Raw genomic sequence first — 27,951 nt, forward strand, 5'->3', positions numbered from 1 at the left:
CGATCACGTCTCTAGCTGTACCCATCGTCTGATCGCTCAGTGCTGCCACATGTGGCCGGGACTTGTATTGCAATTAATTTGATGCGCAAGTTGAAAAGTGAAAGTATGTTCAGGATGTGCGGGCCGTGGATGTACACAGGGTATAGGAATCTCCACCCTCTCCCACCTCCACCACAACACCCCCATCTCACACCTACGTCCAGCCGGCTAATCAATCGGGACAGCGGCGTGTGCACACCCCGCGGGTTGTCATGGTAACAGACAAGTCGGTCGATAACAGTATATTGAGGGAGTGTCTTTTTTCCGCAGCATCCCTACATAAGCGCGCGCGCACGCACACACGCACACGCACACACACACAGACCCCAAGAGAACTAAATCCATCTTAGCAGAAGAAAAATAAAAATTGCGGTAGCCCTGCCGAAGTGTCACAACCTGGGCCAAAGTGATCTCCTTTTCGTGTCTTTGATGTCCTTCATCCGGTTCCACCACGTGCACTCTGGAACACGGGAGGGAGGAGGCCTGGGAAGCATTCCAGAACTCTCAGGAACATGACGGAGATGGTGACGAAGCACTTTATTTTAAAGTGCACTGGGAGCTAAAGCATTGCAAGATTTATTTTATGGGTGTGTGTGTGTGTGTGTGGTGATGAGTATGTGAGAGAGTGTGTGTGGGTTTTCATATCCTGCCCGATGTTTTGTGGGGTACTTTGAAATATTAGACATTTACAGGGCAGGTTTTGTGTGTGTGTGTGTGTGTGTGTGTGTGTGCGTGCGTGCGTGCGTGTGTGAGTCCCCTTTTTAGTAAGTAGGTCAATAAGTTTGGTTGTCGATAGTCAGATATCCATCTTACTTTAAAAGGACAGAGGCAAGATGAGAAATCCCCGAGTCCCCTAAACGCCTCATTCCATCAAGAAACATCCTCCGGAGGGTTGACGGCTCAAATCTCTCTAATTCACAAGTACGGGGGAACCATAACTACTAATGTCTTCTACCAAAATCTTGGCTCTGCTACTACTGTAGTTAGCGCCCGAAGTTCAAGCAGTGGAGATCACAAAAGAATATCAGTCGAACAGAAGGTGCAGGATCGTGGCCGTAAGGTCGTCGGTTCGAGTCCCCGCTGCCAGGGCAAAGAAACGCTGGCAGCCGTAGCTCTCGGGGAAGGAGGACGTGTACACAGAACCTCGTCCCCCCTGTCCCCATTGCGACTCTGGAGGGGGTTGCCGGGTCCGGAGCCGGGTCAGTAGTAGTCCTCGTAGTTCTTGGGGTTGAGGCAGTAGAGGATGCCGCCGCCGAAGGAGAAGATGGTGCCGCCCCAGGCCAGGCCGTAGCCCCAGTTGAACTCGTGGTAGATCCGCAGGCTGATGCTCTCGATGAACTTGATGGGGTAGAGAACCAGACTGCACGCCTGCAGCACGACTGGGAGGGAGGAGGAGACGTCCAATTATCGACACATCACAGACAAACGATCAGCAACAAATATATCAAATTGAGAATAACAATAGGGTGTTTGCCCCTTTGGTGGTTTCCGGTGGCATTTGCGGGCGAAGATTGAGGTAATTAGCAGAGGACCGAAAAGCTGCTGTGTTTTCACCTCACGCTCTCTCTCGCTCTCTCTCCTGACAGCGAGGCTGGGATCCCACTCCCGTCTGCAGCCTACAGTTATTATTTATGTGTTTGCTGAAAGGACAAACGTCGCTGACTTTTGTGGGAATAAATGCCCGGCGGGCTGCCTTATGTTCCACCTGTCTCCTGGTCCCTCTCTACCCCGCAACCGGAAGAGACTTGTTACAAAAGCTTTTCCTTAATGTGACTCATATAACATCAGAGCATTTTCTGTTTTTGTTTTTCATCATATGGCGATTATAGGGCCGGGCAATATTGCCAATATCAAAATATGACAAATACCTCAATATTGATTATTTGACAATATTCCGGGGATGACTATTTCTTGGTAATGGATATTATGACCAGGCAGGTGGAGTTGTTGATTAGAACAGCTAGAACAGCCTATGAAGTCCAGAAAAGTTTAATGTTTAACGATAGTACGATAACCAAAATCCCACACGATATCAATGTCAATATTAATCGACTGCCCAGCCCTGATTAAGAACACAAATTTAAATCTACTGACATCTTTTCAGCATTGTTTATACCCCAGATAGTTGAGGTATCAGCTAATTCTGACTATCGCAATATTTGATCTTTTTTACAACGTTAAAGAAATCCGCTGATGACCAAAATGTCACCGAATGCTCTTGTCTCGTCTTGTGTCTTGTCTCTCCCGTACAAAATCATATTTGGCGCCTTTTATTTGATGAAACTTCTCCACGGAATTCTACACACAGCTCCTCACATGTCGTCTGCCAAGTGGAAACTGGGCATTTTTACAGGGCATTATTTATATGTGGCTTCTCGAGACTGGGACTTTGTGACCAAAGTACAAAATATTCTTCAAGGACCAGTGAAGGACACAGTGCTGCAGGACCAGTCAGAGATAGAGAGAAAAGCTGCAGTTATATTCACTTGCCTTCCTATTTAGCAGAAACAAGCAAACAGTGAAGCGTATTCCCAGCAACACAAACAGAATCGACACAGACTTGAGCTGAGTGCCGAGCCCGAGGCGTTGTCATTCTGCTGTGTTTACTTCATTTAGTACATTTTAGTGGGGGAACAAACAAAATAAATCAAACTTGATTGGCCACGGTCTGTGTGTGTGTGTGTGTGTGTGTGTGTGTGTGTGTGTGTGTGTGCGTGCGTGCGGAATGGTGGAGAAGGTCGAGTGGCTAAACAGTAAACTTCCTGGAGATGGAGTTGGATGGAATGCAGGAAAAAGACAAATGGGTAGCTTGTAAGTGATTAAGTTTAGATGCAAGATATGGTTCAGTTTGGGCATAGGGTTAGAGATGGTTACGTTTTGGTATGAGGTTAGAGATGGTTAAGTTTAGGTATGAGGTTAGAGATGGTTAAGTTTAGGTATGAGGCTAGAGATGGTTACGTTTAGGTATGAGGTAAGAGATGGTTAAGTTTAGGTATGAGGTTAGAGATGGTTAAGTTTAGGTATGAGGTTAGAGATGGTTAAGTTTTGGTATGAGGTTAGAGATGGTTATGTTTAGGTATGAGGTTAGAGATGGTTAAGTTTAGGTATGAGGTTAGAGATGGTTAAGTTTAGGTATGAGGTTAGAGATGGTTATGTTTAGGTATGAGGTTAGAGATGGTTAAGTTTAGGTATGAGGTTAGAGATGGTTAAGTTTAGGTATGAGGTTAGAGATGGTTAAGTTTTGGTATGAGGTTAGAGATGGTTATGTTTAGGTATGAGGTTAGAGATGGTTAAGTTTAGGTATGAGGTTAGAGATGGTTAAGTTTAGGTATGAGGTTAGAGATGGTTAAGTTTAGGTATGAGGTTAGAGATGGTTACGTTTTGGTATGAGGTTAGAGATGGTTAAGTTTAGGTATGAGGTTAGAGATGGTTAAGTTTAGGTATGAGGTTAGAGATGGTTAAGTTTTGGTATGAGGTTAGAGATGGTTAAGTTTAGGTATGAGGTTAGAGATGGTTAAGTTTAGGTATGAGGTTAGAGATGGTTAAGTTTTGGTATGAGGTTAGAGATGGTTATGTTTAGGTATGAGGTTAGAGATGGTTAAGTTTAGGTATGAGGTTAGAGATGGTTAAGTTTAGGTATGAGGTTAGAGATGGTTAAGTTTAGGTATGAGGTTAGAGATGGTTAAGTTTAGGTATGAGGTTAGAGATGGTTACGTTTAGGTATGAGGTTAGAGATGGTTACGTTTAGGTATGAGGTTAGAGATGGTTAAGTTTAGGTATGAGGTTAGAGATGGTTAAGTTTAGGTATGAGGTTATAGATGGTTAAGTTTAGGTATGAGGTTAGAGATGGTTAAGTTTTGGTATGAGGTTAGAGATGGTTAAGTTTAGGTATGAGGTTATAGATGGTTAAGTTTAGGTATGAGGTTAGAGATGGTTAAGTTTAGGTATGAGGTTAGAGATGGTTAAGTTTTGGTATGAGGTTAGAGATGGTTACGTTTAGGTATGAGGTTAGAGATGGTTAAGTTTTGGTATGAGGTTAGAGATGGTTATGTTTAGGTATACTGTTGGAGATGGTTAAGTTTAGGTATATGGTTAGAGATGGTTTAATGTAGGTATAAGGTTAGAGCTGGTTACGTTTAGGTATTAGGTTAGAGATGGTTGAGTTTAGGTTTAAGCTTAAAGATGGTTAAGTTTAGGTTAGAGATGGTTACGTTTAGGTATACTGTTGGAGATGGTTAAGTTTAGGTATATGGTAAGAGATGGTTAAATGCAGGTATAACGTTAGAGACGGGTTAGGGTTAGGATGGTTGGATGGATGGAAAAGAAGGGTGTAGGGGAAAACATGAGCATCATTGCAGTTGATAGGGGCAGTTGGTTTAAATTGAGATGACTGATGGGAGGGCCGGAAGGATGTACAGATGAAAAGAGGACTGAAGCGGGAGAAGATGGCGGTGGTGGGGTGGGGGGGTGGATGGTAGCAGAACAAAGGGGAACATCAATTGGTTATTTCTTCAAAGGCGGAATTCATCCTGTGGGACTGACAAGAGGACCTGGCACTTTCCTAAAAGAAGACGGAGTGTGGAGGGGGCCGGGGGCAAAAAATGTAGCCTAATATCCAAAAGACATGCCAAAATGAACACAGATGGTTTGGAAAAACAGCCTTCCAGGCATGGCTGGGTTTTGAAAACCGTAGCTTGTCTAGTTGTGTCATTTCACTAAAAGCCCTGCTTCTTCAGTCTACCTGATGAAGCCCTTATCTAACTGCTAGGTTGTTGTTTTTGATCTTTTGGATAAGGTGGACAGCCGTTGCTGCCTCAAACCCTTCCAGGCTTTCAGGGCCTGTAAAAGTAATTCTGACTCATAAGACCTGTAACTCATGTAGCAATCCCCTGATTCTGCTAAACAGCAAGCGCATCCCTGTTTTACACTGAGGGGCGAATTCATTAAGAATGGATTGCGACTGCGAAAAAGCACCATGAATTGCGCATAAATTTGCGCCCAATTCACAAAAGATATTGTGCTAATGATATGCCGGTGCAAACAAGGCCATAAAGTTTTTCTGCTGGGTGCAATTTGCGTTTGTTTTGTGGCATCGGATCGCAATTATCCATGCGGCAAAGTAAATAAGGGCAACAAGGTTTTTTTGCATTTAAAGGGCCTAATATGGCATCAAATGATGCATAATACCTAATTTAAAAACGTGCAAATAGCACCGGCGCACCAAGACGCTATTTGCGTGGCAGCAGTGTTAGGGCTGCATTTTACTGTTTGCGGGTGCCTTGTGAATTAGACGCTCCCTTTTTTCCTTATTTGTGCCAGTTTAGCGGCTGCTAAAGCCGCACAATCCTAAACCACACTTTTTTAAAAAACACAACACACAATTCTCTATATTTGGCACCATCCTGATGAATAAAATCTCGGATCGCGGAGTGAGTTCATCCCTCCGTTTGGACATTGGAATGTGTTTGAATATTAAAAATAATAGAGCATACAAATTTGAATAGAGACAATAGAGGAATATCTACAGCCCTACTGGGCAGAGAGTACAACCAAACTTGAGCAGGTTCACAATAGCGTCCATCATCTGGACTTTTTGAAATGAGAATAAGTAAGCTATCTTACAGTATTGTAGTACTGCATATCAATACAGTACTCAATGATGATTCAGCATTTTTCTTTTACAGTTTTTCTCAATTGTTTACACACTAACACTGGCACTTAAAACAGAGTGACCACAACCTGTAAGTCATGTACCAATTGCCTGAACTAATTCTGCCAAAATGCAAGCACATTTCAAGATTCAAGACTGAAGAGGACAAAAAGCGGACAAAAATCCTGTCCATCAAGAAAAAAAAAAATCAAATAACTGATTTTAAAAGACTAATGTTGGTTTATAAAGCACTGAATGGTTTTGGGCCAAAATACATTTCTGATCTCCTGCTACATTATGAACCATCGAGACCTCTCAAGTCGTCTGGGACAGGTCTGCTCTCTGTCCCCAGAATCAAAACCAAACATGGAGAAGCAATGTTCAGTTTTTATGCATCAGATATCTGGAACAAACTCCCAGAAAACTGCAGGTCTGCTGCAACTCGCACCCGTTTTAAATCAAGGCTGAAGACTTTTTTGTTTGCCACTGCCTTTTACCAAACCAAATATTCATTTCTTGCACTGCACTATAACATTTATGATTTGATCTTGTATTCTATTTCTTAACTATATAATGTGTTATTTCCGTTTGCAATGTGTTTATTGAGCACTTTGTCCGAATGCTTCGGATGTTTCATGTAAAGCACTTTGAATTGCCTTGAAATGTGAATACCGGTGGTTTAGTGCACACTGTATTCCAATGGCTGTGGCCTATATGAAACTGCGACTTCAGATAACCAAAAGATCTCCAGACAGGTTCTCCGGGGCTAGGATATCGCCTTGACAAGGTAAAACGCTATTTGGGGGTTTTATGTAAAGCACTTTAAATTGCCTTGAACTGTGCAATATAAATAAACTTGCCTAGCCTTGCCTTCACATGGAACACACTGCCGTTCAAAAAACCCCCGTAAATTTCCTACTACCCTCCACGTCCTCAAACACGTGTTGCAAAACTGTTCAATTAGGAATCAGAGCTTTACCGTAACAAAAAGGGCCACAGATGATCTCTTCTGTTTTGGAGCAATGGATGGCGACATAGGAGAGAGAGGCATAGCTATCGGAGCGAAAGTAAGCGGAGGAAGATCGGGAGGAGGTGGAAGGGGAAGCCCAAGGAGAGCCATAATCTCTAATGAAATCCGGGCCACTCTGTTGACCATGTGGTCAACCATGATCTAACAATGAGGTAGGCTGGGCGTGAACATGAGCAGCTTCACAGTAGCGTCCATTGTCCGTACTTTACCAAATTATCATAGGTAAGAAATCTACCCCCATTACAGTGTTGTAGTACTGCATATCAATATAGTACTCAATACGGTATACAGTAAATTTTTCTATTATTTGTTCTGTGTGTAGAACACTTTACACATCCAACTTCATGTTTGTTGGGATGTACAAAGTATTTTGGGAAAAAAATAAAAACATACACTGTATTTTCATATAACAGAATATTTGTTGAGTGTAAAAACATTTTACAAACATATTTTACAACAGTTTACTGTACAGACGTAGTAAGAATAACACTGAACACGCAAAAGGAATAAGTCTCCTGATAAGTCTAGTGTACTAATGTTTTCCATTGAGCACATCAGTGTGTTCAGTTGGTTCTTAGAAACGTGTATCTTTTTTCAACACAAAAAAAAAATCATTTTGAGAAGAAAAAACGTTGTTTTGAAAAGTTTTTCCTTTTTTGTGTGTGTTTTTGAATTTGTGTGTAGAGTTCTGAGAATATGAGTTATGTCTTCACAATACGTGTGTAACAATTGAGAAAACCTGAAAAAGGACTGTGGCGGACCAAGGGGCGTGGTTAAGCTGCGGCTGCAGACGGCAGCGTGGCTTCCTTCCCCGCGACCACACGGCTGCCCAGAGTCGGCCGAATCAGCACCTGCGTGGCGCTGATTGGTCCGATCCGGGGCAGGGAGCTTTCTTCATGTTTGTCTGTCTTGCAGAGGGGATCGGCGCCGGGGCGCGCCAGCCGACCAGGAGCCAGAGCGAAGCGCCATTTCTCCTGCGCCTGAACGCGTTATTCTGTGTAATCTATCCTTTTGGCTAGCCAGCCTCTTTGTTCAGTTTGTCAAATAAAAAAACTCTCGCCATGTCGGCAACCCATGGCATGAAAGACTCGCTCCCTAAAGCCCTACCTGTGGGGCAGAGACTCCCACAAGGACTCACAGAAGCCTCTGAAGTTTAGTGAGGCTTTTTAGCACTGTCCTTGCTGAGTGCTGCAACGCTACTGCTGTCCTCTGTATAGACTGACTCACACGCACAGACAGGCATAAATATGAACCCGCAGAAACAGTCACACACAGACACATACACAAACACATTCCACTCTTGCCAAACGAAGCATCTCATGCTACATAATGAATTTTTACAATTATTCTGGGCTACGGCAAAATGCTTGTCACTTTTCCAAATTGAAGCCGAGGATGATTGGGGAAATTAAACAGACAGGCGTGAGGCTGGGACCCGACCCCACTGGAACTGGGTTATAAAAATAGGACTTTTTAAATTTGTTTGAGACAAGGAGAACGTTTCTGTGTGTGCATGTGTCCTTCAGGTTTATACTGCTGAAAGGTTCAGGTTTATTTTCCATTATCCTGCCATATTTTTTATTGTGTGCAGTTAACTGTGAGCTGTTATTTTATATTTCACTTTTTTCCCCATATTTTTATTTTTCATAATTTGACATTATACATATAGATACACATACATAATTTGTATTTGTATTTTAATATTTTGTTCTGTTGTTTGTGATTGTTACTGCCTATTGTTCTAATGTGAGCGGCTTGGATACTGCAATTCTGCTCCGGAGATGACTAAAGTATCTATCTATCTATCTACGTATCTACGTATCTACGTATCTATCTACGTATCTATCTATCTATCTACGTATCTACGTATCTATCTACGTATCTACGTATCTATCTATCTATCTACGTATCTACGTATCTACGTATCTACGTATCTATCTACGTATCTATCTACGTATCTACGTATCTATCTATCTATCTATCTATCTATCTATCTACGTATCTACGTATCTACGTATCTATCTACGTATCTACGTATCTACCTATCTGTCTATCTATCTATCTATCTATCTATCTATCTATCTACGTATCTATCTACGTATCTACGTATCTATCTATCTATCTACGTATCTATCTAGGTATCTACATATCTATCTATCTATCTACGTATCTATCTATCTCTCTACCTACCTACCTATCAATCGATAGTATCTATCGACAGTATCTATCTATAGTATCTATCTATCTATCTATCAATCTCTAGTATCTATCTATAGTATCTATCTATCTATCTATCTAGTATCTATCTATAGTATCTATCTATCAATCTCTAGTATCTATCAATCAATTAATCTCTAGTATCAATCTATAGTATCTATCTATCTATCAATCTATCTGTCTGTCTTTCTATCAATCTATAGTATCTATCTATCTATCAATCTATCTGTCTGTCTTTCTATCAATCTATAGTATCTATCGATAGTATTCATCTATCTATCAATCTATAGTATCTATCGATAGTATTCATCTATCTATCAATCTATAGTATCTATCGATAGTATCTATCTATATCTCTATCAATCTATAGTATCTATCTATCTAATTAATGTATGTATGTAACTATATTTGTTGGATATTGTTGTACTATACTTTGAAATCGTGTATATTGTGTATTTCATTGTGAGTCTCTGTGAGAATATGTGACTGTGACTGTGTAATGTATGCAACTGAGGTATCTCTGTGCTGATGTGTGGTTGTGTGGGTGTGTGTGTGTGTGTGAGTGCGTGTGTGTGTGTGTGTCTGTGTATGTGTGTGTGTGTGTGTGTGTGTGTGTGTGTGTGTGTGTGCGTGCACGCGCACCTGCTGCGAAGAGCATGATGGCGACGGGCGCGTAGAAGTGACGTCTCGTGCCGATGCACACGGCCACCAGCGCCACCAGGAATGACATCAGCACCAGCGCGCCTCCCCCTAGCAACAGGGCCAGCGTAGCAACCTGCCAGTCTGGGGTGGGGGTAGAAGAGTACAATGGAGTCCCAGGGGGGGTTGTGTGTGTGTTTTGTTGTGGTTGTTGTGTGTTGGTTTGAGTGTGTGTCGTACAGTTCCATACATATGCAAAGTATGATGATGAGGAGTCAGGAGGTGGTGGTGGGAGCAAATGAGAAAGAGAATTGGGTGGATTTGAGGAAGGTGGAGGAGAAATGTGGTAGGAGGTAGGAGACGTGAGGCGTGTCAAGTGAGACAGGCGGTAGGAGAAGCGTGGTCGGATGTAGGAGAGGTGATGTAGGAGAAGTGTGACAGGTGGTAGAGGTGTGTTGGGTGTAAGGGCCCAAGGAGAGAGAGAGAAGAGGGAGGAAGGGAGAGGAGGGAGGGAGGGAGACAGAGAAAGGCACAACTTATTACTGAGAAGTTAACAAGGAGAGGTATCACTCCATGGGGTTTGCCGCCATCGGAAGACATGGAACGCCGAACGAGGAACTCACATGAATAAATGCAGGAACAGAAACACGCTCAGCTGAACTACAAAGTCATCATGAGAAACGATATGGAACCAGCAGAGGTGCAGAACGACGATGAGGTGAAGGAAAAATAACCTGTACTAGCTCTGTTTGTTTTTCTTTTTTTTTAACTTTTTTATTTTATAGCCAGGGTTTTTGAAGAGGTGGGACTAAATATAGTTGTGATGTGGGGATGGTGCGGTTTGAGCAGCCACACTTGACCTGGATCTAGGTAATTGGGATCAGAGAGGCTGCATACCTGTCGCGCGTTGGTTGGTCTAGCGAGCAACAGGTAAAACCCCCATCCCCACACTCACTCAGGAGAGGAGCCCTTGTGAGAGCATGTTTCGATCTGCTCCTGGGCTAATTGCAACAAGGCCACTCTCGACAATAAACTGGTGCCTACAACGCCCGTCTTCTGTGTCTCTGTGCCGGAGGTCCCCGAACACGCCACTTGGTTGGCGCGTGGTAGGCGAAACTGCCGCAGCAGTTTAATTGGATCTGCCTCAATGTGGCATCGTTACCCACAATATTTCGGTGCTCTTTAATATGATTGACTGTTGCTCTAGCGGCAATATGTATGAGGTGGAAATGGTACTCTTGTCCCACTTTTATTGTGTTTAAATATATACAGGCATACATTGTACGGATAAACATGCAAACATTTTGTGTATGCCTGTACTGACATGCGGAATTAGAGAGATATGTGTACTCACAGCTTATATACCTAAATATACTGTACGTGCTACCTTGTTCCTTACTGCCTGGTGAATGCTTTTATCTTGCTGATATTAATGGAAAGTGTATTGAGACCACTGCTGCCACAGCCGTGACAAATGAAGGCTAACCAGTGCCCATCAGTAAACCCCAAATTAATTATAAAATGAAAACAATAACTAAGGAGGCTACACAGGAGAAATGCTGGCACTACATACTATATGGACTACATACTACATTACCTGGCCTCCCACTTATCTGTCAGACCTCCTCCACCAGCGTGCCCCCGCCCGATTGCTCTGTTCTGCTGATGCTAACCTCCAGCACATCACAAGCGCCAAACCCGGGGTGACAGGGTCTTTTCAGCTGCTGCCCCCTCTCTGTGGAATGCCCTTCCTAATCGCATCAGCGAAGCCCCCACCCTATCTCCCTTCAAAATGGCTGGACCGTCTCCCCACCCTCTGCTTTTTTGATGCACATAGTTGACACATTTGTTGAAGTGGCAATTCGTAACACTCTTCAGTTTAAAAAAAAAAATCACATGTTTGACATTTATCCCAATAAAGTGCTGCAGGGATGTATCTTTGGAGGCCAACCTACAAAAGTTACCGTCATCCTGGTTCCCTCGACCAAAAGCCAATAGGATTTTTCCATTGGATTTTGGATTATCTGTGGCAAACAAAAGTTTATGATCCTTAAGACTTTTTGTCCAACAATATAATCTCCACAAATGAACACCACTGATTTTTGAAGCATAAATGCAATCGCCAGAAGTGAAAAGCTAATGTTAGACTATAAAACCAACGACACCACGGTTTCATAACTTCAACGTTTACCACCACGAAGCTTCCAACTTGTGTTTTGGTTATGCGCGCTGACCTCTTCTAAAAACGCCTGGAAAGTTTGAGTCAGAACAGTTTGCAAAGAGCAGGAGTATCAACACAACTAGAAGCTATAGACGGACGAGTGAGTAGATACTTTCCGTGTTCAGCGCGATGACGTTTAATGTCCCTGACAACCTCTGTAGTTCATTTAGCCACTTGTTGCCAATCCCCTTTTTTAAGACACGTAAGTGTAAAACCCTGACGATTTCTTTCCATCTCTAGTTTGGATCTCTGAGTTCTAGAAGGTATCTGAGGTACAATTATTGTTACCATTATTATTATTAATACAAGTGCTAGTCTGGGGATTCGGTTAAGGCGGCTTTTTAAGGAGCAACAGTCCAGGATGATGAAACAAAAATAGAAAACAAACAAAACAAGCAAGCAAACAAACAAATAAACAAACCGGGAGGAGAGAATGTATTAAAAAAAAATCCTACTTTAATAGTAATAAATATTATAATAGATAGATAGATAGAACGATAGATAGATAGAACGATAGATAGATAGAACGATAGATAGATAGATAGATAGATAGATAGATAGATAGATAGATAGATAGATAGATAGATAGATAGATAGATAGATAGATAGATAGATAGATAGATAGATAGATAGATAGATAGATAGATAGATAGATAGATAGATAGATAGGTAGATAGATAGATAGATAGATAGATAGATAGATAGATAGATAGACAGATAGATAGATAGATAGATAGATAGATAGATAGATAGATAGATAGATAGATAGATAGATAGATAGACATAAATAAATACACAAACAAATAAATGAATGAATAAATAATTGTTTTTTGCTCAACGACTCCACAGGGGCAAGTCACTTTTGAAAAATACTGATGCTCATTTAATATGCAATGTCAACACTCACCAAACACGCACGCGCACACACATTTATGTCACTTATTCATTTATTCTTCATCAATACTTGATTAAACAAACAGAGGAAGAACATAAATAAGACAAGTAACAAGCGAGAAAATGGTTGACGGCAGGAGAGCAGGAGGGGGAGAGGAAGAAAAGAAGGAAGGAAGGAAGGAAGTATAGGACGTATAGGAAGGAAGAGAAGAGTGCTGACTTAATTAATTGACGAACGAAGGACAGAACCAAGTGAAAAGGCATGGAGAGAGAGAGGGGGGGGCAGAGTGATCAAGGAAGACTGTGAGCAGGAAAGCGGTGCCAAAGTGATGGAGCGATAGAGGGAGATGTAAGGAGGAGGAGAAGAGATGAGGGAGGTGGGGGGAGGGAGCAGGGCCCTGGGAGGACCGAGAAAGAGAGAGAGATGATGGCAGATAAACACAATGCGGAGGGGGACAGGAGAGGAGAAGGAACAAGTGTTGCGCTGCAAGGACACAGAGTTGGAGAGGGAGAGTGAGACGGCAAAGAAAACATGGGGTGAGTTCAGAGAACGAGAGAGAGAGAGAGAGAGAGAGAGAGAAAGAGAGAGAAAGAGAGCACTTAGTAGACCTGAGCTGACAAATAGCGCTGGCTAAAAAGCTTTGCTGGCATCCTATCAGATACATCCAAATTTAACCCAGGGACCACACACACACACACACACACACACACACGCACACAAGCACACGCGCGCACGCGCACACACGCACACACGCACACACACACACACATACACACACACACACACACACAGGCAAGTGGTTCCCCACTGGTGGATCCCAATCCAAAACTGGCTCGCGGGTCCATTTCTTCTGGATAGCGGGGTGTGCGTGTCCACTTCTTCAAAAATGTAAATATATATAATGTATATTTAGCTGTAGCAAATTTTTTTTTAATGATGTGCTTTTATCTTGAAAGAGCATTTCCAGCCGCAGTGTTTGGCTGTGATTACCTCAGATCCTGAATGTCCTACAGGTCACACTACCATACAGATAAGATATAAAGGATCCATCAGTGTGTCAACTTGCAAAAAAAAATTTGCAGGCGGAACGTGGCAAACCAGAAAAAGTGGCGGAATACTAATAAAACTATAGGGTGCCATGAACCTTCAGTGCTTGACACCCTAACTATAATAATAATAATAATAATAATAATAACAACAACAATAATAATTATAATAATATTAACACAATCATAGAGCAAGGCCAAATCAAATCAATGCAAATCTTCAGACCCGACACTCATCATTTCCACATCAAATGTTTTCCGTGCTGTTTATAACAGTGAAGCATTATGGGTAGCTGCATTAGTCATTTTGTGAAATAAATTAGAATCTTGTCAAATCTTAAACGATATCTGGGTTGTGACATAATGGGTTGGACCAGTTTAGAATCGTCGGTCTACATTTTTACAACATGTGACCGCTCTGCTGTTTGGACAGGTTGCCGCCATAACAACCCCGATCACCGCCTTAAAACGAAATGGATCATACCACTTATAATAATACCACTTATACACCACATGAAACATATCTTTAAGATATTATATCACTGAACCACATTTAAACTGACACATGAAATGGACCTTCTAATACAGCTGCACGGCCAACACATCGCAGTGTACTAAATAATCAAAATACCTTCTGTATTATGAAAATACATTCTATGTTTAAAAAAGAAAGGTTGAGAAGGACTTAATTCTCATATATTATAAACAAAAACACGAAGAACGTAATCCCAGTGGGCCGGGTTGCTCTGCGGGCTCGCCTGAGCAGCCCAGTACACAAAAACAAGCGCGAGAGAGGTCAGAGAGATGTGCGTCGTCGGCCCACTTTGATTATGCGCCAGCCCCTCTTCACCAAAGTGGCTGACGACGTGCATCTCCACCCACCTCCCCCTCCACCTTAAATCTCAGCCGTCAACGGGAGCGCGTGAACAAGTGAATTCATGACCAAGTCTGTCAAAATGGACACAAATCAAGGGTAAAAAGAGGAAAGGTGGAAAAAAAAAATGTCACTCCAAGCTGATGCTACGACTTGCATGAAGATAAATGATATGTTTGCCAGCACTAGCAGCAGCAGCGCTCCGGGCGGCGCGCAACAGCAGAAACATTTGTTTTTCCGAGTTGCGCGGGATTTCTTTCAAGGTAGCGCCGCAGCATTCAAGGCCTGACAGAAATGTTGCTGTACTGCCTTCAAGCGTCGGAAACATCAATTTTAGATATTACTTATAATTTATGGATCAGAGATACCCTGGCACTAGTCCAAATAAATACAAGCTGGTGTTTGTTTATAGACCAGCAATACCAGGATAAATGGCCTGTACCCCAGCAGCAGGTCGAAAATGTACAGTACTTCATTTTTGCTCCAATTTTATATATTATTTAGGTTTTCTTTGATATTTTAAATATTATTTATTGCTCAACCGCACTTTAGAAGTACAAACGCGTACAGTCGTTGATATTTGTAATTATTTATTGTTTATAGACCTGCCCCGAAGAGTAGGTCCATCAGGTTTCATAATGAAGCGATGAAACTTCCTGTTTCTAGTCTCCAACGTTAGCGCGGACGTAGGCAAAACAGTCAAGGAAAGCCTGAAAATAAATCCATGATTTGATTTTTTTTCCCCCGAATGACATTCAGAGATAATAATAATAATATGACAACTATCTGACAATATCAGGAGTTTCTGTTTTGTTTTTTTCGTGAAGGAGATTTGACGTGCAATTTTGAGGCTTAAACGTATACCCCCCATCGGACTGCACGGGTTGAAACATAGTAAACCTATGCTGCAAGTAATTTGGCGTGAGAGCACACATGCTATTAAGCTATCTACCACAATACCAATGGGAGAGTGATTTGAAGAAAGGGCAGGGGAAGTGGCGAGGCCAGTTGAACACATTAAACCTTCAGGTGAAGGAGAACAGATTAAATGCTCAGCAGTGTAAATTGAGAGAGAGAGAGAGAGAGAGAGAGAGAGCGAGAGAAACCGATGGATAAACAAGAGGTAGAGACAAGAGAGGGAGAGAGGAGAAATGGAGAGATGAGAAGGTGAAGAAATGAAACCAATGGAGAAGACAGACGAGGAGGGACGATGTGGGGAGGGGCGAGAGATGAGGGGAGGAAATAACAGGATGGATGAGAGGAGAGACACGCACGCGCGCACACACACACATTAGTTTGGAACGATAAACTGAATTCAAATCGATATTGCTGCATGAAAGGAGGCAATATTCATATCGTTAAACTCTAATAGGAAAAATTGAAGATACCCGTAAAGATACCCCAGATCAAATCGAGGCTGATAAAGAGACTGGCAGATGAGCTCGCTCCCCTTGCGCTCCAGCGAAGGGAGCTCTTTATTGGGCATTATCCTATGAATGGCAGACCTATAGAATCTGGGTCAATATAATAAAAAGGAATTGGATGTTGTTGGGAAATCCGAGCAGAGCCCCAGGGCTAAATTCGACTCATAGGTGGTTACAATGTGATTCAAAGACTTGGAAAAACTCCACCGAAAGAAATAGTTTTAAATTGTAAGACTAGACAAATATTAAGTTATACATACAGTCTATTGGGGTTTCAATGTCCAATACATCCAAGGCATAATTCACACACATCCAGACATGCTGTTAAATAGAGAACATTGATATATACAGGTGGTCGTGGTCACATACATTTGGGACATCCCTGTGTTGTAAACAACAACATGACGTGTTATTAACTATAATCATCAGGACTAAGTACAAATTGACACACATTGTCAATGGCAACATAACATTTGTTAAGCCTATTTCTCCCTACTGGATGAATACCAAACTGATTTTAAAGGTTTGTCCTTACTCTCTACTTACCTATACAGACAGACAAGACGGATACATTATTCATCCTCGGAGGGAAATTGCAGTGTCAGCAACAGCGTCCATCAAAAAATAGGCATAAGGTATAAAGGTATAATAAAAAAGGCATGGAATAAAAGACTGAAGAAGAAAACGGCAATATGGAAAACATGGAACTATAAAATAAACAGTTAAATGTACACAAAAAAATATGCACTAAAGCTAATGATAAAGAACAAAATATACGACCTTAAAAAAACAAAACAGAAAAACAATCATTATAATAATAATAAAAAAAATAAAAAATAAAAAAAGAAACCAGAAAAATGTGGTCATATACAATAACTAATTAAATAAAGCTAGGAGTGAAGCAGAATGACACATTTAAAGGTGAGAAAAAATAGAAACGTACAATAAACCTTGTGATAAAACATTAAATATAAGCGAAAATAATAATAATAATAATAATAAGAAGAAGAAGAAGAGGAAGAATAAGAACAATAATAATAATAATATAATAAATATAGCTGCAGGCAGCAATACACTGGGTCCAGTTTAGTCGTGTTGGGTGCGTTTTGCCCCAGGTGCCGGGCTCTCAGAAACGCAGCAGGATTTTCTGTGTTCACTTGAGCATGGGCTCACCCGCTCTGTCGTCTCCTGGTTGCTCGTCTCACAGAACAACCACTATGCGGTCCGCACAGAGCAACCCCCCTGTTAAAAGCAGGGGAACAATCGTCCATGTTTGCCTGTAAACCGGAACTCCTCATTGTTAGAGCTCACTGTGTGGCCTGTGGAAATGGAGCTGCAGTGTTTTAGTTGGATTACATTTTCAGTAAGTTACCTTTCCATGGAATACAACAAACATTGTGATATTTTGAAGGCGTCACTGAGTCGGACATTTCAGTGTTTTCAAGGGATGCGCTGACGACATTTCAAGGAATATTTTCTATGCTATTTTTCATTAATCCGGCAAAGTAATGTGGACCACGGATTTATATCATATCAATCTAACAGATCTACTGACATCCACCAGTTAAGAAGATATATAAATATACATGTAAATCGACAGTTTGGTAACTTCTAAAGACTAAAAGGTGACTGATTCCAAGCCGACCAATGGACACAGTCCAACTGGATATTCTGGATATTTTGTCGGTTTTTCACTAATATCTGCTCCGTTTGTGAATCGATTTGGATGAAACTTAAACCATGAGATGCTTCTGACATACCAGTTTAAATGACACCTTAACCTTGTTCAAGGTGTTTGTGACAGCACGGTTCAAACAAGACGTGACCGTGTTTGTGTGTAATGCAGAAGTTGGGTGTTCCGGATAGTTTTAGCCTCCAAAATGTTCTTGATAAAACAACAGAATTTTCACCCGAACAATAACAATAGGCCTGCCGAACAATAACAATACAGACTGGACCCCTAATAAATATAGCACCAGGCAGCAATACACAGGGTCCATTATCGACACCAATTTTGTCTCAAACAAGTTACATTTTCCGAGTTTCCAATGAAGGCGGCATCGACTCACGTAATGACTCGGTGACTTGAGGTTTTTTTTGTCCTGGTGACACGCAGAATTACTAATACAAGGATACACTTGTGTGTTATGATTTTAATCTAAAAATTAGAAGGTGGCTGTCTACTACCTGTAGTCGACAGAGTCCTGCCTCACGGGTGTCTCTGTGGAAGGAAATTATTCCGTGTGGAAGTTCCCAACAACCATTGAAACGGATTGGACACTGCATATCCCTCAGAGACACCCCCCGTCGACAGATTGCCCAGAGCGGCAAAATGCCTAAAACTAGACCGAACCGGACCGAAACACCCGACCCTCCATACGTCTCTGCACGGGCCTGCATTTCATCAACTATTTTAACTTTCGGGACTAAAATAAAACAGACACGTTACTCTGGAGCTGCAAGCTAACTTCATGTGTGAGGACACAAGCGTGGAACATGTTTTGGACTCCTACAGGTTGTGTGTTAGGTTGTGTTTATCTTTGCAAAAACGGCAAAAGAACAAAATATCAAACGAAGCGCCCCGCCAACGTAAAGCAGGTATGCACAATATGCACACACACACATTCAAAGTGAGGTCCGAGAAAATACAACTGGTAAGTGAGGACCCATGTTTCTGGGTCACTTCTACACTAAAGAAAATGTTGAATTGGTTCAATAATTCAGGGATCGGTCCTCACAACTATACTAACACAAACACACAAACAAAGCTTACTCAGGCACACGCGCACACACACACACACACACAGACACACACACACACGCACAGCCCATGATTACAACTGTATTATAATGAGAAAGGATTCCAGTTGGAACATGGCGGGCACTGAGAACACCAAAAACCAAAGCACCAAAGTAGGGGAGGGCTGGATTGTGGGTGTCTTGGCGATTTGGGGGGGTGGTGGTGTTTGGAGTTGGGTCTCACAAGTATCTCCCCAAGCCTGTGTGTCACAGAGCGCCGCCACATGTGACTCCCTGCTCCTCATTCAGCCTCCACACGTAGAATGCCGGCCTCTCTGGAGCCACGGCTCAGGGAGGGGAGGCGGAGGATGGGGGCCGTGGAGGTGTATCTGACTGAGAAACACCTCCATCACCAGCGCGACCTGCACCGCAACTTTATTGACTTCAAAAAAGCCTTTGACCGGACTCGGCATGAATGTTTATGGCAGGTGCTCAGAAAGGACACCTTTGCCAATCGCATCCTACGTCATTCGTCAAGCGCGTCATTCAGGCACTTCGAAAATATCCAAGCAGTGCCGTTCTCATGAATAACCACCTGGGTGAACTTTCCAAGACAACCAACAAGGGGGTCTCCTCAACCCGGTTCTATCCAATGTCTTCCTGGAAAACATCATGTAGGAGACACTACAAGAGTTCCATACCTCCATATCCGTCGGAGGAAGACCCACATGCAGCCTCCGCTTCGCTGACGACATTGACCTTATGGGAAACAGCGAAATAGAACCCCAGGAACTCACCACCAGGCTGGAGAAAGCAGCGAAAGGGTATGGATTGCAAACAACCCAACAGCCCCAGCCAACAAACACCAACCAACGTCAGGATGAATGGGCAATAACTGGAGGAGGTGAATGATTTCAAATACGTCGCGTCTTCTGGGTGTAATGATGGTAGCTCTACAAAAGGAATCAAAGGATTGGCATTGCAACCTCCGTGTTGACAAGACCTACCAGCATCTGGAGAAGCAACACCATCAGCTCCTCCCCTGTGAAGATCAAGCTCTCCAAGTCACTGGTAATCTCCACCGTTGTTTATGGATGTGAGAGTTGGACACTCTCAGCGGATACCGAACGCAGGATACAGGCATTTGAGATCAGTTGCTACGAAAGGATGCGCCGCACCAACCTTCATAGACTCTTCTACATGTTCTCATCAGTGGTTTGATCTCCACATTACTGATGATTGTTTCTCAAATATTTCGTGTGTCAATATCTTATGGAAGCACCGATAGTCCCAAAAATGATTCAATTTCGAGGTATGGTTCCGCCAAGTACATTCACATATACAAGGGATTCCTCATGGATTTCTCAACGAATACAAAACAGAAATAGTGAGATATAAAAAATAAACAGAATATGCAGAATGCGATACTATGCGCAGATTAAGTTATAAATATGAATTATTACTATGAACTAAGTAGCTTAGTAGTATTGTAATAAAATATGTCAGTAAAATATTTTGCTATTTGGTTTTGCCAATATCGCTCAGCCCTACAGTCCGAACATAATGTACACGGACACACACACAGACACACACAGACACACACAGACAAACACACACACACACGCACGCACGCACGCACGCACGCACGCACGCACACACACACACACACACACACTCTTGTACTGGTATCAAAGTGAGGACACACTTCTGATGCACTTCTAAACCAAAGAATTGTCATAAAAAAGTACAGTAAAACAAACACCCACTCACTAAAACACACACACACACACAAATGCATGCAAAGATAATTGTATACAGCCATGTAAATCTTTCTTACAAAGCACGCTGCCAATGTCAAATAAAGGACGGCCAACCCCCCACCCTCATTACCTGTGTGTGTGTGTGTGTGTGTGTGTGTGTGTGTGTGTTTGTGTGTGTGTGTGTGTGTGTGTGTGTGCGTGTGTGTGCGCGTGTGTGTGTGTGTGTGTGTGTGTGTGTGTGTGTGTGTGTGTGTGTGTGCGCGTGTGTGCGTGTGTGTGTGTGCGTGTGCGGGTGTGTGTGTGTGCGTGTGTGTGTGTAAGGGAGGAGGAAATCGAAAAAGGGATTGCCAGTGAACGGGTAGCAGGGCGGAAGGAGCAGAGAGAAGGAGTCGGGAAACCAAGAGAGGGAGGGAGAGGTTAAAGGTGTGGAGAGGACAGGGATAAAGGCATGAAGGGATGGAAGGATGGAGGGAGAGGGAGCAAGACGAGAGGAGGAAGGGCTACATCTCCTCCTCTTCTCCTCCTCCAGACAGTCTGCTCTAATGAGCCTCTCAGGGGAACAGTGTGTGTGTGTGTGTGTGTTTGTGTGTGTGTGTGTGCGCTTGTGTGTGTAGTGAGGTGAGAAAGAGAGGAAAATATATGAAAGAAAGAGGTTAGACGTCTATAACATGCTGGCACGTGTTTTGCCTACCAGCAGATTGTGTGTGTGTGTGTGTGTGTGTGTGTGTGTGTGTCTGTGTGTGTGTGCGTGCGTGTGTGTGTGTGCGCTTGTTCCAAGGTGAAGCTGTTGGGAGGGAATTCCTATTGAGGGATGTCGATGCAATTTTCCAAATTTCCCTCTCATTCCATTCACTCATTCATTCATTCACACAATCAAACAGACAGATACGCAAGGCACCAACCTGCTCATGGGTAGCAATTAGAGGGTTTAGTGTCTTGTTCAAGGACACATGGACCCACCTCAGGTAGAAGGTCAAACCAGCAATCTGACCATACGTCCGGGCTAACTTTAGAGACCAGAAACAAGATGTTGCATCGTTTTCTACTGAAGACCGGCTGCAGCCAAGGCTACGCTCTGGATGTATTGCAGCAATTGAAAAAAAGTAGTAGATGTGACAAATTACAGTTATTTAAAACATTTTTTAAAAACAAGATTTAAACCTTTGCCCCATGGGACTGCATTGAAGCCCAGTGAGAAGCTGTAGCAGAGTGGTACATTTCTCAATAGTAAAGCTGTTCCGCCCCCAGCGCTGTGTGTACAAGCAAGACCAGTGTACTAGAGGACGGAAAGCCCAGCAACCTCCGTCCGTGTGAGAGTAGCAACTATGTGAAAGAGACTTTCGAAGGGGGACAACACGAACCCTGCGAAGATGTCGGGGAACGACGACAGACACACCCTCAGCTGAGGACGACGCTAGCTGCGATTCAGCAGATGTTCCTGGTCAGGTAGGATCACCATGACAACTTTCGCTTCCTGTGGTTTCACGACCACTACTCCCCAGCTGTGGCCATCTATGGCCTGCAGAGGACTGGCATTGAAGGAGAGAAGAGTACGGGACTGAAGCAAGCTTGTACGTGGTACGGCACTTCTACAACGGGTTGAAGTCATTGGCCGAGGGCTTACAAGACCTCGGCTTCAATCAGGACTCCCCTCTTGTGCAGCTGTCCACCGACATCTTCACTTTCCCTGTAGCAGTCAACGAAAGACCTTTCACACAATATAACCCTCTAGGGTTTTCCGCACCTGTCAGCATCCAAGGTGGCGCCGGCCTGAGAGAGCTTACTACCTCTGGGGACGAATGGGACGCCGTTTGACCCTTCTCTAACGCTCAGAGGAAAGCCTATCTTCTGTGGTGCCTCCACCAAAGCAGTTGGTGCTGTCGCATTCCTCAAGGTGGCGAACGCGGAAGCTCAGACCGAACCTGAACTTACCATCTCCAGACTCCAGAGCCCAACTGGACCCCCCTCCTCGGCTTGACCTTATTAACGCCGGAACCAATGGGAGCTCCACCCAGAGGTTACCGTCTCTGTCAGACGCCTTTTAGGCCGAGCTTGGCTGTGCACGGTTCGAGAGTGTCTCCAGCTGGAGATCTCTCTCAAGAACCGTGGCCCGGCTCTCACTCACTCCTTCGTCCGAGCATCTGAGAACAGCCCTTGCCACAGCTGGGACGTCTGCAGCAAGCCTCTATCCAAAGAGTGGCTCTACCCTCGACCCAGGGTATTCGACCCTGGAGGGTGTGAAAGCCGAGGAGGACAAGCAAACATCAAGTGGTGGCCAGTCACCTCCACACAGTGCACATCGAAGTCCTGGAGTCAATGGACTCCTCCAGTTTCATTACCGCCCTTAGACGCTTCTTCGCCATCAGAGGCCCCGTCAACCAGTTCAGGTCAGACTCCAGGACCAGCTTTGTGGCCGCCTGCAAGGAGCTCCAGATAAGACTCCATCTGCTCTAGTGACAAGCAAGTCACATGCTGTATACTGGATGCCATGCTCCTCAAACATCAGACCGCAAAGCTAAACCACGAGGTTCTTACAACATTCATTACAACATTCATAGCGGAGGTCACAGCCATAGTCATCGCCAAGCCTTTGACATGGATTTCCGCGGACCCAGAGCATCCAACCCTTCTCACTCCAGCTACTCTGCTTACCCAGAAAGTTGGTACACCCCCGTTAACTCCAGCCCAGTTCAATGAGGGGGACCTGATCAATTGCCAACGGCGACAAGTCCAGAGTCTAGCGAACACGCTGGGACTCGTAACCAGGGTTTTTCCCAGCGACGACGGGAAGGTGAGGAAGATCAAGTTAAAGATAAGCAGGGACGTTGCAGCGAGGCTGTCCCTTAGGCCCGTCTCCGATGTTGTCTTTCTGCCTAGTGACTCCAAGGCAGAAGACCGTGAAGCACGATACCCTAAGGTCAAGGATCCTAGTGGTTTGCCATCTTACAGATGCCAGGTGGGGAGCGTTCCGGCACACGCAGTATGCCTCAGACCCAGACTAACATCTCTACCATCACCCTCGTCATTGCCCTTGAAAAAGCACAATCTGTGAGGAATTATTAACAGGTTATTCACATCTGCACGGAGATTGATCGTTTATCTGCATATTTCTGGTGAGTTCCACAGTTTTACACCGCTTTTATTAAAGATACCAAAAGTGAGCTCCTGTCTCTAGGTACTTATTGGAAGAGTGTTTAGCTCGCTGTATAGCCACATACGGCTACATGTGGTGAGGGCAAAAGAAAAGCGTTCAACAAGGTTGTTGCTATGGAGAGTTATAAATAATGGGAACCAACATTTTAATAAGGACTGGGTTGAATAATGGTGAACCAATATAGATACTATATTAATATTTTGACCAGACCCAACTGCAGCGATTTTTGGGTTGTGAACTTTGTATTATTTGTACTGAATTTTTTATGCTAATGACCTGTACTGTACCAAATCTCACTAATTCAACCTTGCAAATTCCGAGTAAATGTAAATGTATCTGGCGGAATGAACTTGTTCTGATTTTGGTCCTTTACTGGGGCCTTGACATTGTTGGGCTGGCATATTAGGGACTTCTCAGCTGTTCTGGGGTCAACAGGTAGAGCGTCATCTAAAAGCTGCTCTCTCTCCCTGCAGGCAATGGCAACAAGTCCCCTCACTCTCTCTCGTTCTATCAAGGCATCTAATTAGGGCTCTCCTGGTTTGGTTGTGTGTGTGTGTGTGTGTGTGTGTGTGTGTGTGTGTGTGTGTGTGTGTGTGTGTGTGTGTGTGTGTGTATGCCTGCGTGTGTGTCTGTCTGCATGTGTGTCTGTCTGCGTGTGTGTCTGTGTGTGTGCGTGTGTCTGTGTGTGTGTGTGTGTGTGTGTGTGTGTGTGTGTGTGTGTGTGTGTGTGTGCCTGCGTGTGTGTCTGTCTGCGTGTGTGTCTGTCTGCGTGTGTGTCTGTGTGTGTGCGTGTGTCTGTGTGTGTGCCTGTGTGTGTGTGTGTGTGTGTGTGTGTGTGTGTGTGTGTGTGTGTGTCTGTGCGTGTGTGTGTGCGTGTGCTTGTGTACCCAGTCCTGAAGAAAGGAAGAGATGAGAGAAACAAAAACAGAAATATCAAAGTGTGACATGAAATATTCAGCTGGGGCTTCAGAAGACTGGCCAGAAATAGGTCAGCCCCATCTAACAGACACACACACACACACACACACACACACACACACACACACAATGATAAACAATATATAATGTGGAAAAAAAATTCAAAGTAAAGTACAAAAATATCCAATAAACATAGTTAAATACATACATACATTAATTCAAGGCATGGATAGATAAGATAGATAAGAGATAGAAGTGTGACAGTCCATAAACACACTTTGGCCCCAATGTGACAAGTGACGCTAGTGCACTCCGTTCCCCTGGAAACCAAACCACCCCTCACTGATCACACTCCATTCTCACGCAAACACAAACGTGCACCAGCCCCGCCACCACCCGATGCCCGGCTCCGAGGTGCAGCTACGACACCGCTACCTTCCCAGACAACAACAGGGGGAGAGGGAGAAGGCAGAGGAAAAAAAGGAGGCGAGAGACCAGGAGGGAGAGAGCGACGAGACAAGAGGACGCACCCGTCCTGCGGCGATGACGGGCGATGAACTTATGAGACGGCAACTAAACATGACAGACACGACGGGGAGGATGCGTCATGAACAAACGTGACACGAGGGTTAAGTTTAAATTCACTTTCCACAAGCTCATAGTAACCCTTATGGTATGAAGCGCATATGTGTTGTGAACAGGTAATGTGAACAACAAAACGTATAAATGCATATATATAAAATGTGTATAGCACACTGTACTGTATACACACACACACATATATATATATACAGACATAAAGAATAGACAGCCATCCGACAGGCTGATGGCTGCATGTTTTATAATGTTTTTAATATAGCAACCGTATACAGCCGTACACGCACTGATTTGAGATTGTGTGTGTGTGTGTGTGTGTGTGTGTGTGTGTGTGTGTGTGTGCGTGCGTGTGCGCGTGCGTGCGTGTGTGTGTGGGGGCACTCCCCACGCTATTTTCGTCTTCGGCAGTTCGGAGATCTGTTCCGACGGCGGTTCGAGAATACGCTCTCGACCACAGTGTGACAATCCTGTTTTTCTACCGCACTTTCAGCGTCGGCCGCCGTGGGGAGGGCGCCGGGGGTCTTCGAACAAAGCAGACCGCATATCTCCGCATAGCACGTCTCCCGTTCATAAAGTTGTTTCCTCCCGGCAACTTCCATCCAATTCACGCACCGCGACTTGACACGGCTGCAGCCTCGTGTGTCTCCAGGCAATGGACGGGATAGGACCGAGGTAGGACTGTGACAAGACCAGCAAGCGGTGGGGACCCGGACCGGGACCGGGACCGGGTCCGGGTCCAGGTCCCGTCGCGCACGGGACGGGTCCGGGTGCTCACCTGAGTCGAGGGTGCTGGTGCACTGCCAGCGGTCCGTGCTGGCGGGCTTCCAGCAGGCCTCCCACAGGGACAGGTAGTACTGGTCGTCCGCCGTCACCCACGCGGGGCTCATCACGGCGCCCACGTCCAGGCACAGCGCGAGGAACACGCAAGCGAGCCCCACCAACTTCAGCGGCGTCAGCGGCGAGCCGCGCGCCGCCGCCGCCGCCGCCGCCTCCTCCGTCTCCGGGACCGCGGAGGACATGGCGGTGCCGGTCGGGGCTGTCCGGTGCTCCTGGGTGTAGCCTGGTCCGCCTGCTCCCCGGTGCCCGCTGCTCGCGAGGGTCGGGACGCGGAGATCGCCGTCACAGCTGCCGCACGTGCCGTGGTCGCGCGCTGACTGCTGCGCCCTCGGCTCCCACACCGCCCACCCCCCCCCCCCCCCCCCCCCCCCCCCCGCCACGCGCCCGAACTCTCTCTCTCTCCCTCGTTATGGCCGTGACGTCACGGAGCGTAGCGAGAGAGAGAGAGAGAGAGAGACTTGACTTTTAAGGTTCTTTTATTTGCAGTAAGTCATGTCACAGCAGCAGCAGCAACGTGATCACAAAGGAACCAACAAAACATAGGAGAAGAAAAAAAACAGAGAGGTGGGATAGAGGATGAGAGAGGGAGAGAGAGAGAAGGATGAGAGAAAGAGAGGCAGGAGGATAGTGGAGAGAGGGGAGGTGAGAGAGAGGGGTGAGGGAGAGAGGACCAGAGTGGGAGGGGGAAAGAGAGGGGTAGGGGAGAGGGAGGATGAGGGAGGAAGGGCGGGCGGGGGCAGAGAGAGCGAGAGAGAAGGAATGGAGAAAGAGAGGGAGGAGGATAGTGGAGAGAGGGGATGAGAGTGGGAGGGAGGGAGCGGGGGGGGGTGGTCGGGGAGAGAGGATGAGAGTGGGAGGAAGGGGGGACAGAGAGAGAGAGAAGGAATGGAGAAAGAGAGGGAGGAGGATAGTGGAGAGAGGGGATGAGAGTGGGAGGGAGGGAGCGGGGGGGGTGGTCGGGGAGAGAGGATGAGAGTGGGAGGAAGGGGGGACAGAGAGAGAGAAGGAATGGAGAAAGAGAGGGAGGAGGATAGTGGAGAGAGGGGATGAGAGTGGGAGGGAGGGAGCGGGGGGGGGGTCGGTAGAGAGAGAAGGAGAGTGGGAGAAAGAGAGAGTGAAGGGTAGGGGAGAGGGAGGGTGAGGGAGGAAGGGCGGGCAGAGAGAGCGAGAGAGAAGGAATGGAGAAAGAGAGGGAGGAGGATAGTGAAGAGAGGGGATGAGAGTGGGAGGGAGGGAGCGGGGGGGGGTGGTCGGGGAGAGAGAAAGTGGGAGAAAGAGAGGGTGAAGGGTAGGGGAGAGGGAGGGTGAGGAAGGAAGGGGGGACAGAGAGAGAGAAGGAATGGAGAAAGAGAGGGAGGAGGATAGTGGAGAGAGGGGATGAGAGTGGGAGGGAGGGAGCGGGGGGGTGGTCGGGGAGAGAGGATGAGAGTGGGAGAAAGAGAGAGTGAAGGGTAGGGGAGAGGGAGGGTGAGGGAGGAAGGGGGGACAGAGAGAGAGAGAAGGAATGGAGAAAGAGAGGGAGGAGGATAGTGGAGAGAGGGGATGAGAGTGGGAGGGAGAGGGGGAAGAGAAGGGTCGGGAGAAAGGATGGAGAGTGGGAGAAAGAGAGAGTGAAGGGTAGGGGAGAGGGAGGGTGAGGGAGGAAGGGGGGACAGAGAGAGAGAAGGAATGGAGAAAGAGAGGGAGGAGGATAGTGGAGAGAGGGGATGAGAGTGGGAGAGGGGAGAAAGAGAGTGAAGGGCAGGGGAGAGGGAGAGCGGGAGCGGTAGAGGAGAGGCGATGAAGGGGGGAACCACGGAGGGGGGTTGACAGATAAAGTGGATGGGGGCAGATGAAGGGATATTATTGTTGTGATGGCTCTCCTGCATACTAATGACACACCGAGGCCAGTCTGAGGTGCGGGAGAGACTG

At 45.2% G+C, this 27,951-nt stretch overlaps 1 protein-coding gene across 1 annotated transcript; it reads right to left on the reverse strand.

Moving 5' to 3' along the window:
- Positions 1 to 1,239: 1,239 nt before the first annotated feature.
- Positions 1,240 to 26,222, reverse strand: LOC307248155 (transmembrane protein 47-like; the record flags this gene model as incomplete). Its single annotated transcript, XM_080024420.1, has 3 exons — positions 1,240 to 1,418; positions 9,579 to 9,719; positions 25,979 to 26,222. The coding sequence occupies 3 exons, from the start codon at positions 26,220 to 26,222 to the stop codon at positions 1,240 to 1,242; spliced, it is 564 nt and encodes a 187-aa protein (XP_079880546.1).
- Positions 26,223 to 27,951: the final 1,729 nt, after the last annotated feature.

Source organism: Zeus faber (genome assembly GCF_960531495.2).
Source record: "Zeus faber genome assembly, chromosome: 2".
Lineage (NCBI taxonomy): Eukaryota > Metazoa > Chordata > Actinopteri > Zeiformes > Zeidae > Zeus > Zeus faber.